This window comes from Hordeum vulgare, chromosome 1H, assembly GCF_904849725.1.
Source record: "Hordeum vulgare subsp. vulgare chromosome 1H, MorexV3_pseudomolecules_assembly, whole genome shotgun sequence".
NCBI lineage: Eukaryota > Viridiplantae > Streptophyta > Magnoliopsida > Poales > Poaceae > Hordeum > Hordeum vulgare.
Window position 1 is genome coordinate 96,639,606 of NC_058518.1, and position 13,367 is coordinate 96,652,972.

At 50.9% G+C, this 13,367-nt stretch overlaps 2 protein-coding genes across 4 annotated transcripts; one reads left to right on the forward strand and one right to left on the reverse strand.

Annotated features, from left to right (window-relative positions):
* Window positions 1–283: 283 nt before the first annotated feature.
* On the reverse strand, window positions 284–7,970 carry LOC123426109 (pyrophosphate-energized vacuolar membrane proton pump-like). Of its 3 annotated transcripts, none has more exons than XM_045109897.1 (6): window positions 7,875–7,970; window positions 4,097–4,411; window positions 2,368–2,911; window positions 1,886–2,265; window positions 1,633–1,719; window positions 284–1,530 (listed from the first exon to the last, which is right to left on the reverse strand). In XM_045109897.1, the coding sequence occupies exons 2-6, from the start codon at window positions 4,366–4,368 to the stop codon at window positions 522–524; spliced, it is 2,292 nt and encodes a 763-aa protein (XP_044965832.1). In that variant the 5' UTR covers window positions 4,369–4,411; window positions 7,875–7,970; the 3' UTR covers window positions 284–521. The 3 variants fall into 3 exon arrangements, with proteins under 3 accessions (XP_044965832.1, XP_044965838.1, XP_044965825.1); XM_045109903.1 differs by lacking the exon at window positions 7,875–7,970 and adding an exon at window positions 4,617–5,478; XM_045109890.1 differs by lacking the exon at window positions 7,875–7,970 and having other exon boundaries at window positions 4,097–4,574.
* Window positions 7,971–8,127: 157 nt separating this feature from the next.
* On the forward strand, window positions 8,128–11,467 carry LOC123426124 (endo-1,4-beta-xylanase 5-like). The gene is made up of 5 exons (XM_045109907.1): window positions 8,128–9,138; window positions 9,298–9,344; window positions 9,566–9,788; window positions 9,902–10,068; window positions 10,151–11,467. The coding sequence occupies exons 1-5, from the start codon at window positions 9,084–9,086 to the stop codon at window positions 11,384–11,386; spliced, it is 1,728 nt and encodes a 575-aa protein (XP_044965842.1). The 5' UTR covers window positions 8,128–9,083; the 3' UTR covers window positions 11,387–11,467.
* Window positions 11,468–13,367: the final 1,900 nt, after the last annotated feature.

Consider the following 13,367-nt stretch of genomic DNA (forward strand, 5'->3'; position numbering starts at 1 on the left):
ACTTTTCTACATATGTGAAATTTAATATGAAATTCACCAACCGAAAAAGCTAAAATCTTCATTGAGTTTGAGTTTACGCCGAGTAGGATGCCACCGGACCTACCGCGCGGGGGGCTAGAATGCCAAGTAAAGTCCTTCCCGCTAGACGTGCAGTTTAGGACACTAACTGGGAAATCCCGTCTCCCTGTTTCGAAAATAGCCAGAAACTCCAACCTATGTTCGATTACATGTTGTGCAATATTCAGAAGCTAAACGATAAATCAGGGAGATTAAAGAAGCAAGATTAATACAATCCATGGTGCATTTAGAAGTCATGCCTTAAGAGTAACATTTGCAACACCACGAGTTTGATTTCTTTCTAACGCGGGTTTTGCACTCGAATTAAGTCCGAAACTAAATAACCATTAACCATTCATCACCTCATACAATTTTCCCAGTCTAGAGATTATTATTGGTAACGAAAGTCTTCTGCTTGGTCATCCAGGTCCAGGCAGCAAGACGCGCGAACCCGGAATTCAAACTCAGAGGTGCTTGAAGATGAGGCCGCCGTGCGCCGCGAAGAATGGCGCGAAGACGAGCGCCTCGACGGCCATGAGCTTGATGAGGATGTTGAGCGACGGGCCGGAGGTGTCCTTGAGCGGGTCTCCGATGGTGTCGCCGATCACGGCCGCCTTGTGCGCGTCCGACCCCTTGGGCCCCAGCGCCCGCGCCTCCGCTGACGCGCCGGCCTCGATGTACTTCTTGGCGTTGTCCCACGCGCCGCCGCTGTTGGACGCCGAGATCGCCACCTGGACCCCCGACACCAGCGCGCCGGCGAGGAGCCCGGCCAGCGTCTCGGTGCCGAACAGCGTGCCGGCGACCAGCGGGCTCAGCATGACGAGCGCGCCGGGCGCCAGCATCTTCTTGAGCGACGCGTCGGTGGAGATCTTCACGCAGGTGGCGTAGTCCGGCTTCGCCGTGCCCTCCATCAGCCCCGGGATGCTGTCGAACTGCCGCCGCACCTCCTCTACCATCGCCAGCGCCGCGCTCCCCACGCTCCGCATGGTCATCGCCGAGAACCAGTACGGCAGCATGGCCCCCACCAGCAGCCCCGCGAACACCTGAGGGCTCAGCACGTCCACCGCCGCGATCCCGGCGCGGCTCACGTAGGCGCCGAATAGCGCCAGCGACACCAGCGCCGCCGACCCGATCGCGAACCCTTTGCCGATGGCGGCGGTGGTGTTACCGGCGGCGTCGAGTGCATCCGTGCGCTCGCGGACCACGTGAGGCATGCCGGACATCTCGGCGATGCCGCCGGCGTTGTCGCTGATGGGACCGTAGGCGTCGATGCTGAGCCCTGTGGCGATTGTGCTGAGCATGCCCAGCGCCGCCAGCGCGATGCCGTACATGGCGGCGAGGCGGAAGCTGGCGTAGATGGCCGTCGCGATGGCGAAGATGGGTACGATGACCGACTTGTATCCCACTGCCAGCCCGAAGATCACGTTCGTCGCCGCTCCCGTCCGGCATGAGTTCGCCACAGCCTGCACCGGCCTACATACGACGAACAGTTTAAGCAGAGACTAATTAATCAGCATTTATCCCGTTTTCATCTGAAGTTCGTGCAATTTTAGTAAGCTGCATAATTTCTTTTACCTGTAAGCGTTGCTTGTGAAGTACTCTGTGACATAGCCGATGACAAGACCTGCCCACAAACCGGCCGACACACAGATGAACAGGTACCTGCATTTGCCAAATCATACAAAAGTACAAAACCAAATGTCAAATCTATAGATAATTGTTCATGAATCTGAAAATGTACTCCGTATCAGTTTAAAGTTTCTAAATTGCTCGGATGTTAACGAAAATGGCGTCGTATGATGATCGAGCTGGCGTGTAGCGGGGGTACCAGTTCTTGACGAGCTTCCGCCTGCCGAAGTCGAAGAGGGTGAAGCTGTGGGGCAAGACGAGGAAACTGACGATGGCGATGCCAACGGTCATGAGCACGGTGGAGATGAGGATCTGCCGTTTGAGCGCCGGCCCGATCTGCTCGACGGTCTTCACCTCAGCGAGGTCGGTGGCGACGACCGTGGTGGCCAAGCACACCACGATGCCCATGGCGCTGATGAGCAGCGGGTACATCATGGCCGCGAAATTGTGCTCCGTCCCGAACGACGAGATGGACGCCACGAACAGCGCCGCGCACGACGACTCCGCGTACGACCCGAACAGGTCCGACCCCATCCCGGCGATGTCGCCGACGTTGTCCCCCACGTTGTCAGCGATCACCTGCATGCGCACATCATCGTCGTCTCAGGGTCAGGGACAATGCATGGGACATGGAATACATATTTTCTTCTTCCAAATTTGCTAGTAATTCTCAGTACGTACCGCGGGGTTGCGAGGGTCATCCTCGGGGATGTTGCGCTCCACCTTGCCGACGAGGTCGGCGCCGACGTCGGCGGCCTTGGTGTAGATGCCGCCGCCGACGCGGCCGAAGAGGGCCATGGACGAGCCGCCGAGGCCGTAGCCGGTGATGGACTCGTAGAGCCCGCCCCAGTCGTCGCCGTAGTAGACGCCGAAGAGGTTGATGGCGACGTAGAGGACGAACAACGCGCTGGACGCGAGGAGGAAGCCCATGGCGGCGCCGGACCGGAACGCGACGACGAAGGCGCGCCCCACGCCGCGGCGAGCCTCGAGCGCCGTGCGCGCGTTCGCGAACGTCGCCACGCGCATCCCGAGGTACCCGGACATCACGGAGGTGAGCGCGCCCAGGAGGAACGCGATCATGCTGAAGGCGGCGTTCGCTAGCGCCGGCCGGCACAGCCGCGCGGGGTCGTACGTGCATGGCTCTGGCCGCGTGCTGAAACGCTGCGCCGACCCCAAGAACATGAAGATCACCACCGCGAACCCAGCCATGAACACGGCGAGGTACCTGAACTCCGGACATTTCAATATAGGATATAAAATATGTTACTTTCTGTAAAAATATTTTCGTGACACACGAGTTCAGGCCAGACTCAATAAAATCCATATACCATAACTAATACCCTTTTTTGGACAAATTTGGATGGTTGCCAAATTTCGGTATATATGCAAATCCCTTTATTTTCCTTGCAATTCTTTTGACTAGCAAAATATTTGCTAGGAACTTTCGCTAAGCCAAACATATACTTCCTCCGTCCCAATTTAAATGACTCAAGCTTGCACTAGTACAAAGTTGAGTCATTTATTTTGAGACGAAGGGAGTAATATTTTTTAGCATTTCAGGCACTGTGTCATAATTTTAGTTACTCATATACTAGTATTTATTTATGTTTAATGACCATGTAAGCTCAGAGACATGCAAATAATAAGCTATCAGAAAAATGCGTTCGCTTGCCATCCCCTTCCCAAACGTTCGCCGGTTAGTATTTCCGAATATTAATTGCTGAAAATAATAATAAGAGAAACAATATATTGCTACAAATAACAGTAAGAGAAATAATACACTCATATTATATATAAGCCAAACATATATTTTGGTATTTTCCGCAAAAACAATTTCTTTTTGGATTCTACTAACATGATTTGAGCAATTTCTTATACTAGTATTTTTTTATATGTTTAATTAAGCTTAGAGACATGCAAAAAAGCTGCCAGAAAAATGCTGTCCGCCACTTCCCAGAACGTTCGCCAGTTAGTATCTTCAAATATTAATTGCTGAAAACAATAATAAAAGAAATAATACATTTCTAAAAATAACAATAAGAGAAACAAATATATAGTACTCTCTCTGTAAACTAATATAAAAGCATTTAGATCATTATTTTAGTTATCTAAACGCTTTTATATTATTTTACAGAGGGATTATATAGAAGCCAAACATATATTTTCTGCAAAAAGAAATTTATTTCTGGATTTTACTAACATGGTTTTTGAGTTAGTCACTAAGTCATATATAATTATTTGATTTGTTATCACCACGCAATTAATATTATAACCTAAAAAAAGCCAACGCTAATTGCTTAAAAAAAGAGAAATAATATATTATATAGCGTGTTTTTTCATTTTCCATCTCTACATAAGTGGCACCGTGAACATTTCGGAAAGCAAAATTTGACATCAAGGGTGTACGTACTTGTACTCCGTGAAGAGGAAGGACGTGGCGCCGATGGAGATGGCGTGCTGGATCTCGGCGCACCGGGCCTCCACCTGCCGGTAGTCCACGCCGTCCTCCGCACTCTCATCGTGCCCGCTGCGGCCTTTCTGGGCGGCGCTGAGGTCCCCGCCGTCGTGGGCCGGGACCGGCACCTTGGCCACCACGTACCACTGGAACACCGCGAACGCGATGCCGATCACCGCCGCCAGCGGTATCAGCGCCTCCGCCCCCGCCGTGCCGATGACAGCCATCCAAGCAGCCCGAGCTTAACCCTCTCGCCCGAATACTTTCGATCTAGAGCTCCAATGGCAGGAAAGAGTTAGCTAGCTAGTGACAACAATGGCTGAGAGCCTGAGACGAAGATGTGAGCCGAGCCCGAGCCCCCGTTAAAAACAGGGCACCGAGCCCAGAAACTGCAACCAGAACCCTCGCTTCAACGCTTATCACGTACTGGTCACTGTATCTACTACCACGGGGCCGGACCGAGGATGGTGGATACCTGCAAGGGCCGGAAAGAAAAGTTGCCGCATCCCCTCATGCTCTGCATGCATGCATGCATGGCGATCTGGCAGAAGCCATGCACGTCCAAGCATACACATGTGGCTCATGAGTCATGTCCACCTTTGCCGTTGTTGTGCTGTGCAGTGCACAGCTAGCTAGGGCTATGGGTTTCGCCGGCCATCTGGCTCATGTCTTGCTCGGCCGTTGTTATGCTGTGCACAACAGCTAGCTGAAGCAATGGGTTTCGCCGGCCATGTGGTGTGAACAGCTAGCTAAAGCTCTGGCGTCGTCGGCCACGGTAGATCGATGCATGCATGCTTCACGGCGTATTAATTTGGCAAATGTCTTGTCTGTTGCTTCCGCAACTTATTTTGTCACCGCCTCCCGCTTTACGGGAAGAGTGTGCAAAGGCTCCCAACAGAAAGTACCCAGAGACGTCCAAGGAAAAAATGGGTATCCAAAGGCTCCAACGGAGGACGTGGCTAGCGGTCTGGAGTTCTCTGCTGTCACTGCTTCGGCCGGATATACGATGATGCGTCGACGATGAGGTGTCCTGCTAATTAAGGGCGGGAGTGAACGGGCGATGGAGAGACCGTTGGCGTGGTGGGTGGGGAAAATGCAGGCGGGCATATGTCCATCTGAGAAGAGGTGCCGTCGAGGCCCATTGCTTCCATGGGGTCACGTTTCTCTGTCACGGATCCCAGCGCGCAGAGCATTGGTTTAGCTGCTCTACAAATTATAACTGGATGCGGCTTCGCTTTGGAACGGAGTTACGGAGCGGAGGGAGTTTGAACAGCCCGTTACTGTTTGGAACCGCTCTACTCCATCAAAAACAGTTCCGTTCCACCAAATTCACTTTAGAGTAGTTTCATACGAAAGTTGTAGCTCTTTTAAAGAAAATGTTTGGCTTTATCCAGCGTCAGCTTCACGAATGGAAAATTTGGTGGAAAGGATCTATTTGATTGGATGAGAGGGGAGAAACAAAGGGGGTATCCACTTACGGGTGGCAGTGGTGGGTAATTTTGCTTCAACTCCAGCTTCTACAATTTTATGGAGCATCTCCTAGAAAGCTTCATAAAAAACAGGAAGATGGACCCCGGATTCTATTTTTTTATGAAGTTGTATATTGTGAAGCTACCCCGTTTGGTTTATGTTTTCAAAAGCAGAGCTGAATTTTTTGAAGTAGAGCAGTCCTAAACAGACCCTTAGTGTCTGCTTCTTTTTTCTTTCAAAGTGCTTGAAAAAATATGCATTAAGAAGATCATGATAAAAATGCAAACGGTAATGCTGTTCAGCGAACATTTGCTGAATATGCATGGCAAAATGTACGTTTTTCGCAGCTGTCTATGTGTGTGTGAGTATGCAATTTCTTCAAGCAAACATGGCAGTTTCCGCAGCAAACCCTCTATTTGCCAGAATTTGTCATGTGTTTTGAAAGAAATTGCCATCTGTTTTTCAGAAATTTGCCTAAACAAGGTTCGTAATTGCCATGCCCCCTCCCAGCGAACGTTCGCTCGCTATTGTGGTCTTTACTAATTAACCTTAGGGTGAGGAGACACGGCTGAATCAGGGTTACTAAATAGCACACCCTCTCCATAGATGCTGGCTCGTGTCGTATCCCATCTTTTCTTTTTCTTTTTTGTGACCGCTACTCCCTCCCACAAAATTTTGAAATACTTGTCAGTATGATAGTTGGAGGTCACACAATTCCAGAGATGCTGGAAGCCTAAAGATTTGACAGAATCCATTTGTATTTCCTCCTACATTTTACTATAAGAATTTTTTTAAGGATACATATATTGCGAGGCGCAAGGACTGAAAACCCAGAAATCCTAGATGCATCGTTATCATTGGTCCAAGTTCATTGAAAACCGGTGGGACACGAACTTGATACATACTTTTATAAGGGACATAGTCTTATACAAAAAAATGTTACTATTGACACATCAAATTGCTCAGACACGCCCCCATGACAACAGCTACTCCGGCCTTGCCGCCCACTGCCACCTTTCCTGTGGTCGCGCTTGCCATCCGCAAATCTGATTCTACCATTGGAGGATGCATGGTGGGGCGCTCGCGCCTTCCCTAGGTTGCGAAGACGCCAATGTCGGACCCACTACCCTATTCGGTGCTCCTCTGACCCGCTACAACACCGCCAACATCAATCCCTTTAGGTTTAGTCTAGTGACGACCCGTCTTTCTCCGTCACCCTTGCCCCTTCCATATTGGGAGGAGTTGGACCCGATTGTTGTGCTGCCTCTACCATGGCTGGGAATGGGGTGGATGTCGAGCTCTCGGCACCTTACAATAGCTACATGTGTGTCAACTGTTAGGAGGCTTGGGTCCCCGTCGCCGCCTCTGCATGGGCGCCCCTACCGGGCCCGTGTCCTGCCTCCTCTAACGTTGGCCACTCCGGGCGCCACACGACATTTGGAGGTTGTCTCTGCCACCTCTGGAGGGACATGCCTTGGACCAGATAGATCATTGGATTGGGTCCCCCCACCTTCTACGCCTGATTATCCACGCTGCTTGCCCCTCCCCCAACGATGACAGCCCCGGCCCCGCCGCTCACCACTCCCCAAACATTGCAGCCGCCTCCAACATAGGATGTCCTCACAAGTTTGTCGTGTGCCATTGCTGGATGTGACATGCTCACCCCGGTGACTTCTCCCATGCGTCGGGTTAGGATGGAGGGTGTGGGTGTATGGACCGGAACATAGAGCATGTTACTTACTTGTGTTGCGAGCCAACACCTTGTGGGAACTGTTGGGGACTAGCACTTCGTCAAGCCAAGGTGTTGCAACTCACCACCACCATCGACCTTTCACTATCCCACTTACAATGCGTAGCTGGCTCCTCCGACATGGATGAGGCACCGATGCTTTTGGTGCCTCTCAAAAGGTCGATGAGCCTGCTCCTGCAGGAATGCAATCTGGTGCACAAACTACCTATGACTCGGCGACATAATCCAATTTGGCAGTGCAAAGCCCTTGATCAACCTGAATACGCCACTCCCATGTGTTGCACCACCGCTTCACACAACGCCTTTACTCGCCAATGTTGCAACCCTTGTAGACGTACCGTTGCAGACCGTCCATGGAGCAGGCTGAGCTGCAAGGCTGCCTAGTGAGAGTTGGGAGGATTTTGATGAGAGCCGAGGTTCTTCTTGGCAGGCTACCAATTGTGCCTCTGCCGGCCTAGCTCTCTGTTGGTTATGCGCGTGAGGGGAAAACATACCTATATAGTTGTTTCTCACCTTGTGCCAGGCCTTGAAGTCACCATCCATTGTGCCATCTACCTCTAGAAGTGAGGCCATCACCGGGTCATGGCTCAGGTTTCGCACACCATGTTAGAACTTCAACAACTATGCAAGGTGCCTACTTTGCCTCTTTTGATGGTGCATCTAGGGACAGACTCGCTTGAGACCTCGGTGCCCACACTACCAATGCTGGAACCCAACTAACCTCTCGCCTTCACGAAGCGTGTAGGTTTGGATGTTGTCGTCTTTCCCTCGCTGGAGTCCATCGGGTAGGTGGTTCGAGGGTCACGAGGTCGTTGCGTCTCGTGCATTTGCACCTACTCGCAAGGTTCTCTTCACATTAAAGCTTTGCGACTTTATTGCCAGCTTGAAGGCCGCTAGCCTTGAATTTGGCAATACAATTGGTCGGCTCCTAACCGTGAGGGCAATTGAGTAGAGGCAGCCGATCTGCGATCTGAAGGAGAAGTATTTCATGATCAAAAGCAAGAAGAATGGCCGCATTAGGAAGGCGCCTGCGGCTACTTGATAGATGCACCGTCGATATTAAGAAGATGTCTACGACTCTTTGATGGATGCACCATCAATTTGGTGATGTTTCATGTCTTGATTTATGTATTTTCACTGGGCGTATGTTTTGTGACGTCGTGATCCATGTGTGAGGGGTTTGCGATTGTAGCATGTTTCAAGATTAAGATACAATGGATTGAGAGTGCCCTAAGAATATTTGATTGCAAATTACTTCGATATTCAGTATTCCGCAAAGTTGGATCTCGGGTTGCTTAGCTACCAAGCTTTCTTTAGTTATTATATGACAGAAAATCATGGCATCTATTAGCATTGACATAATTTTGGTTAATACTAATTATTTGCATGTATGCCAAGTATTTACATTATAGGGCAAAATATATTGGTGTTTACTGATTAACAAGCCCATAAGTAGCACAATTTTAATGCATCCACAGATAATGCAAAAATGTTGGTCCTCCTGCCTTGTATTCCGGTTGGGCCATTTTTTTTTGTTCGAGCTGGTTTGAGTCAAAGATTGAAACAATTAGCAACACACCGCCTTGGCATTATCAAGCACGGATTAATTACCCTACGCCTATATATTCACCTCTCTCCGTCAACCAAAACACACCTCCAGTTCAGTAGAAGTGACATATCGCTGCAAACAAAGAAAAAAAAAGAAGTAACACACGCACACCGATGATTACCATGGGAAAGTTGCTCACTTTTTTGCTATGCATTTTGCTGTTTGAAGGTTAGTTTTCCCATGTTTATTTCACCACGGTTTGTACTTCAAACACCAGGGAAGTTTCTTGCGCTTTGTTGTGTGCTTCAAGTTTCCATCGGTTGCGCATTGTTAGATTACTGATGGTGTGACGCATCTCTGTTTTCCCCTTGATGTATATGTATGTAGGGTGGATGGTCCAGTCGGTTCCTTATGATTATACCGCGAGCATTAAGGCAAGTTCAAATTGAAGCCCGTCTTGAAGATGATTTCGTGCATCAAAACTGAAACTACTGATTTCCTTGACTGATGAAGAACATGTCCTCATATACATGATATAAAGAAAATATAGTTAATCGCAGCTAGCCATGCCCAGGATTAACCGCATCAAGTAAATCTTGTGTGCCCGCAAAAAAGAAGAAGAATCTTAGGTTGTTGTTTTCATCTTGTTATCCAGTGCTTGAGCAGCCCGATGGGAGCTCTGTACAAAGGCGGCATTATCGAGAACAGCGAGTTCGACGGCGGCCTGACGGGCTGGTCGGTGCCCTGGGGCGTGACGGCCAACGTGAGCAGCTCGCCGTCCGGCAACAACTTCGCGTCAGCGAGCAACAATGGCCAGCCGTCGCGCAGCGTCTACCAGAAGATCCAGATGGAAACCAACCACCACTACTCCCTCTCGGGTAAACTCAAGCATCATCGTTTATCATTAGTCACCAAGAGGAAATATGCATGCATGACTCATGTGCCCGGACCATATATATATATATATATATGCATGGCTCCATGCATGCAGCATGGTTGCAGGTTTCTTCGGGTACGGCGGTGGTGAGAGCGGTCTTCAAGGATCCCAGCGGCGCGTTCATCGCCGGTGGAGCCACCGTCGCCAGGTCCGGCTGCTGGAGCATGCTCAAGGGCGGCATGACCGCTTCTTCTTCCGGCCCAGCCGAGCTCTTCTTCGAGGTAGACAGATTGATTACACGTACAGGAATCGTTCAACGCCAGAAGAGGAATTATTATCTCTTAACTAAGTTTGCATGTACAGGCCGATGGTACGGTGGACATCTGGGTGGACAGCGTGTCTCTGCAGCCCTTCTCCTTCGCCGAGTGGGAAGAGCACCGCCGTCTGTCGGCCGGCAAGGCCCGCCGGAGCGCCGTCAAGGTGGTCGCCCGCGCCGCCGACGGCGCCCCACTGCCGAACGCCAACCTGAGGGTCCAGCTACTCCGGCCCGGGTTCCTGTTCGGCAACGCCATGACCAAGGAGATCCTCGACATCCCGGCCTACGAGCAGTGGTTCACATCCCGGTTCACCGTGGCCAGCTTCGAGAACGAGATGAAGTGGTACAGCACCGAATGGAGGAAGAACCGGGAGGACTACGGCGTCCCGGACGCCATGCTGCGGCTCGCCCAGAAGCACGGCATCGCGGTGCGCGGCCACAACGTGCTCTGGGACACCAACGACACGCAGCTGTCGTGGGTGAAGCCGCTGGGCGTGCCCCAGCTGAAGGCGGCCATGAGGAAGCGCATCAGCTCCGTGGTGTCGCGGTACGCCGGCAAGGTGATCGCGTGGGACGTGATGAATGAGAACCTCCACGGGAGCTTCTTCGAGAGCAGGCTCGGCCCCAACGCGTCGGCCGATGTGTACCGGCGGGTGGCGCGGATCGACCGGACGGCGACGCTCTTCATGAACGAGTACGGCACGCTGGAGCAGCCGGCGGACGTGGCCGCCATGTCCAGCAAGTACGTCGCCAAGCTGAGGCAGATACGCTCCTACCCCGGCAACCGCCGCCTCAAGCTCGCCGTCGGCCTCGAGAGCCACTTCGGCACGCCCAACATCCCCTACATGAGGGCGACGCTGGACATGCTCGCGCAGCTCAAGATCCCCATCTGGCTCACCGAGGTGGACGTCTCCCCGAAGGCCGGCCCCTACGTGCCGGACTACCTGGAGGAGGTGCTGAGGGAAGGGTACGGCCACCCCAAGGTGGAGGGGATGGTGATGTGGGCGGCCTGGCACGCGCAGGGCTGCTGGGCCATGTGCCTCATGGACAACAACTTCAACAATCTTCCCGCCGGTGACCGCGTCGACAAGCTCATCGCTGAATGGAGGGCACACCCGGAGGGCGCCACCATGGACGCCAACGGCGTCACCGAGCTGGACCTCGTCCACGGCGAGTACAACTTCACGGTCACCCACCCGTCTTTTGACAAGCCCACCGTGCGCACTTTGACGGTGGACGCGTCGTCGTCTGCGGTGGAGCACACTATAGACATCAAGGTGTAGCTAGGGACTAGGGATCGGACACATACACAATACACAACAGCTTAGTTTCGTCTCCTATACAATATATTCTTGAGAAGAATTATACAAATAAGAGGTTCGGTTTTGCTAAAGTACATCTAAATTTATCCTAATTATTAGTTATTACACATCTATATGACTCAGTTATACATAAAAAAATACATGCACAAATCTTGACAAAAAAATCAATCATGTGTTCTAGACAGACCTCGTTGATGGGGATAACAACTAGATTACTCGTTGCACCATTGGCGTAGAGATCAACTGGAGCACAAAAGTGAAAAACACCGTAGGCATCATGTCTAACAAATGTCCGCTCTATATATCATCCCCAAAGGACATTAGCATGAATAAGAATACATATTTGAACAATATAAATGAACCAGATGTGAATGAACGAATCAAAGCTAAAATATAAGCCAAAAAAGAGCGCCAAACAATCTATGAACAACTTGAAGGATTTTTTTTGTGATTACCTGCAAGTGAATAGGTTCGTATTACATATACTAACGATTGACAATGATAATCGTTGTCCATGTTTTTCCAATCAAAATTGGTGTCCATGTCTTTCTTTGGCGCGCATACTCTTTACATTGTTGAGGAAATGAGATAAACCTTATTGCTATTAATCTTGTGAAGTTTATTAATATTTTGATGTTGTGTTGTGGTGTAATTCCATAGTGGTAATATGAGAACGTCGATTTCAGATCACTTCACAAGTGGGTGCCAAATGGGTGGCCCGGAGCCCCGTTGGGCATGATCGGCACACCATCTTCACTTGTTAGAGACCGGTCATGCCACTTACTGTTTTGCCATCCATTTTTACCATTGCTCTATTTATGTGTGGCAAAAAGGTAGCCAACATAGTTCACCTGCCTTCCGAACATGCATCTACGAAGCTAATCCTTTGTCTTTGCGCTAAGGCCGGTCAACACTGACCCTCACACACTGAGTGTCGGTGCACTAGTAATGTGGTACCTAGTGCCCCTCACTTTTGCACACACGTAAGAGCATAACCCCTCAAGAGCAATCACCAACCCAAGCAAAGAGCCGGAACCAGACGCCGACAAGACCTACACAAGCAGCCCAGGACGGCCCCAAGACATGCCAAGAACCCCCGGCAGGCACACGCATCCTCGACAAGCCCCGGCAAGCGCGAGCCAATCTGCCACCGCCCCACCTCATCGCCACACCAGTCACTTATCGATGAGGTGTCAAGCTCCCAGATGACTAAGTGGCTTTCGCTTGATACGTGGCGACGCATTGGGAGACAGATTACGACCAGTTGACACCCATCCAGAGGTATGTCAAAACACCAAGCCACGACCAGCTCATAGGTGGCAGGAGATTGCTGGGAATGCACCCCGGCTCGCCACCTAAGGCCGCATTTATGGAGTTTTGTTTTAAGTGCCAAAGTTAGGTATGATAGCACTGTTGGCTATCTAATCGTACCTGTTTGCCAGTGTGGACGCCCCTTGAGCTATAAAAGGAGGCCCGAGGCAACCTAGCAAAGGATTCAGACACTTGGAGATTCGACACTTGGTAGATTCGGACCCCCAGGGATTAGAACCAAGTGTATTTGTACGTATGTGATAGCTCTCCGCGGCAACCCTTGCTAGGGCAGAACTCCATGCGAACTTCGTCTTCCTCAATCAATCCACCAAAGCAGGAGTAGGGTTTTACGCTTCACAGCGGCTCAAACCTCGGTAAAACTCCCCAAGTCTCATCGTCGTGCTGCCTCGTAGTCTCTGCTCTTTGTGCCATGCGACCTCCCCCCGAACCACAAAGGGGCCAAAGGTCCCATATGTGACTGAGTGCACACGTGCACTGACCTCTTTGGCGCGCTAGGTAGGGGGCTTCGTTCGCGAAAACCTGAGGATACGAGCAACATGTTGACCTTCGTTGTTGTTTCCCTTTCATCATGGCTCCCAAGAAGAAGACCGACGGAGATGCCCATCCTTCT

Bases quoted from the DNA above. Each gene is read 5' to 3' on its own strand.
- LOC123426109 (XM_045109897.1), bottom strand. From the start codon at position 4,368: ATGGCTGTCATCGGCACGGCGGGGGCGGAGGCGCTGATACCGCTGGCG. The intron at 2,912-4,096 runs GTACGTACACCC...TCCGGAGTTCAG, and splicing joins TTCCTCTTCACGGAGTACAA to GTACCTCGCCGTGTTCATGG. The intron at 1,531-1,632 runs GTAAAAGAAATT...CGTCGTATGTAG, and splicing joins TTCACAAGCAACGCTTACAG to GCCGGTGCAGGCTGTGGCGA.
- LOC123426124 (XM_045109907.1), top strand. From the start codon at position 9,084: ATGATTACCATGGGAAAGTTGCTCACTTTTTTGCTATGCATTTTGCTG. The intron at 9,345-9,565 runs GCAAGTTCAAAT...CTTGTTATCCAG, and splicing joins ATTATACCGCGAGCATTAAG to TGCTTGAGCAGCCCGATGGG. The intron at 9,789-9,901 runs GTAAACTCAAGC...CCATGCATGCAG, and splicing joins CCACCACTACTCCCTCTCGG to CATGGTTGCAGGTTTCTTCG.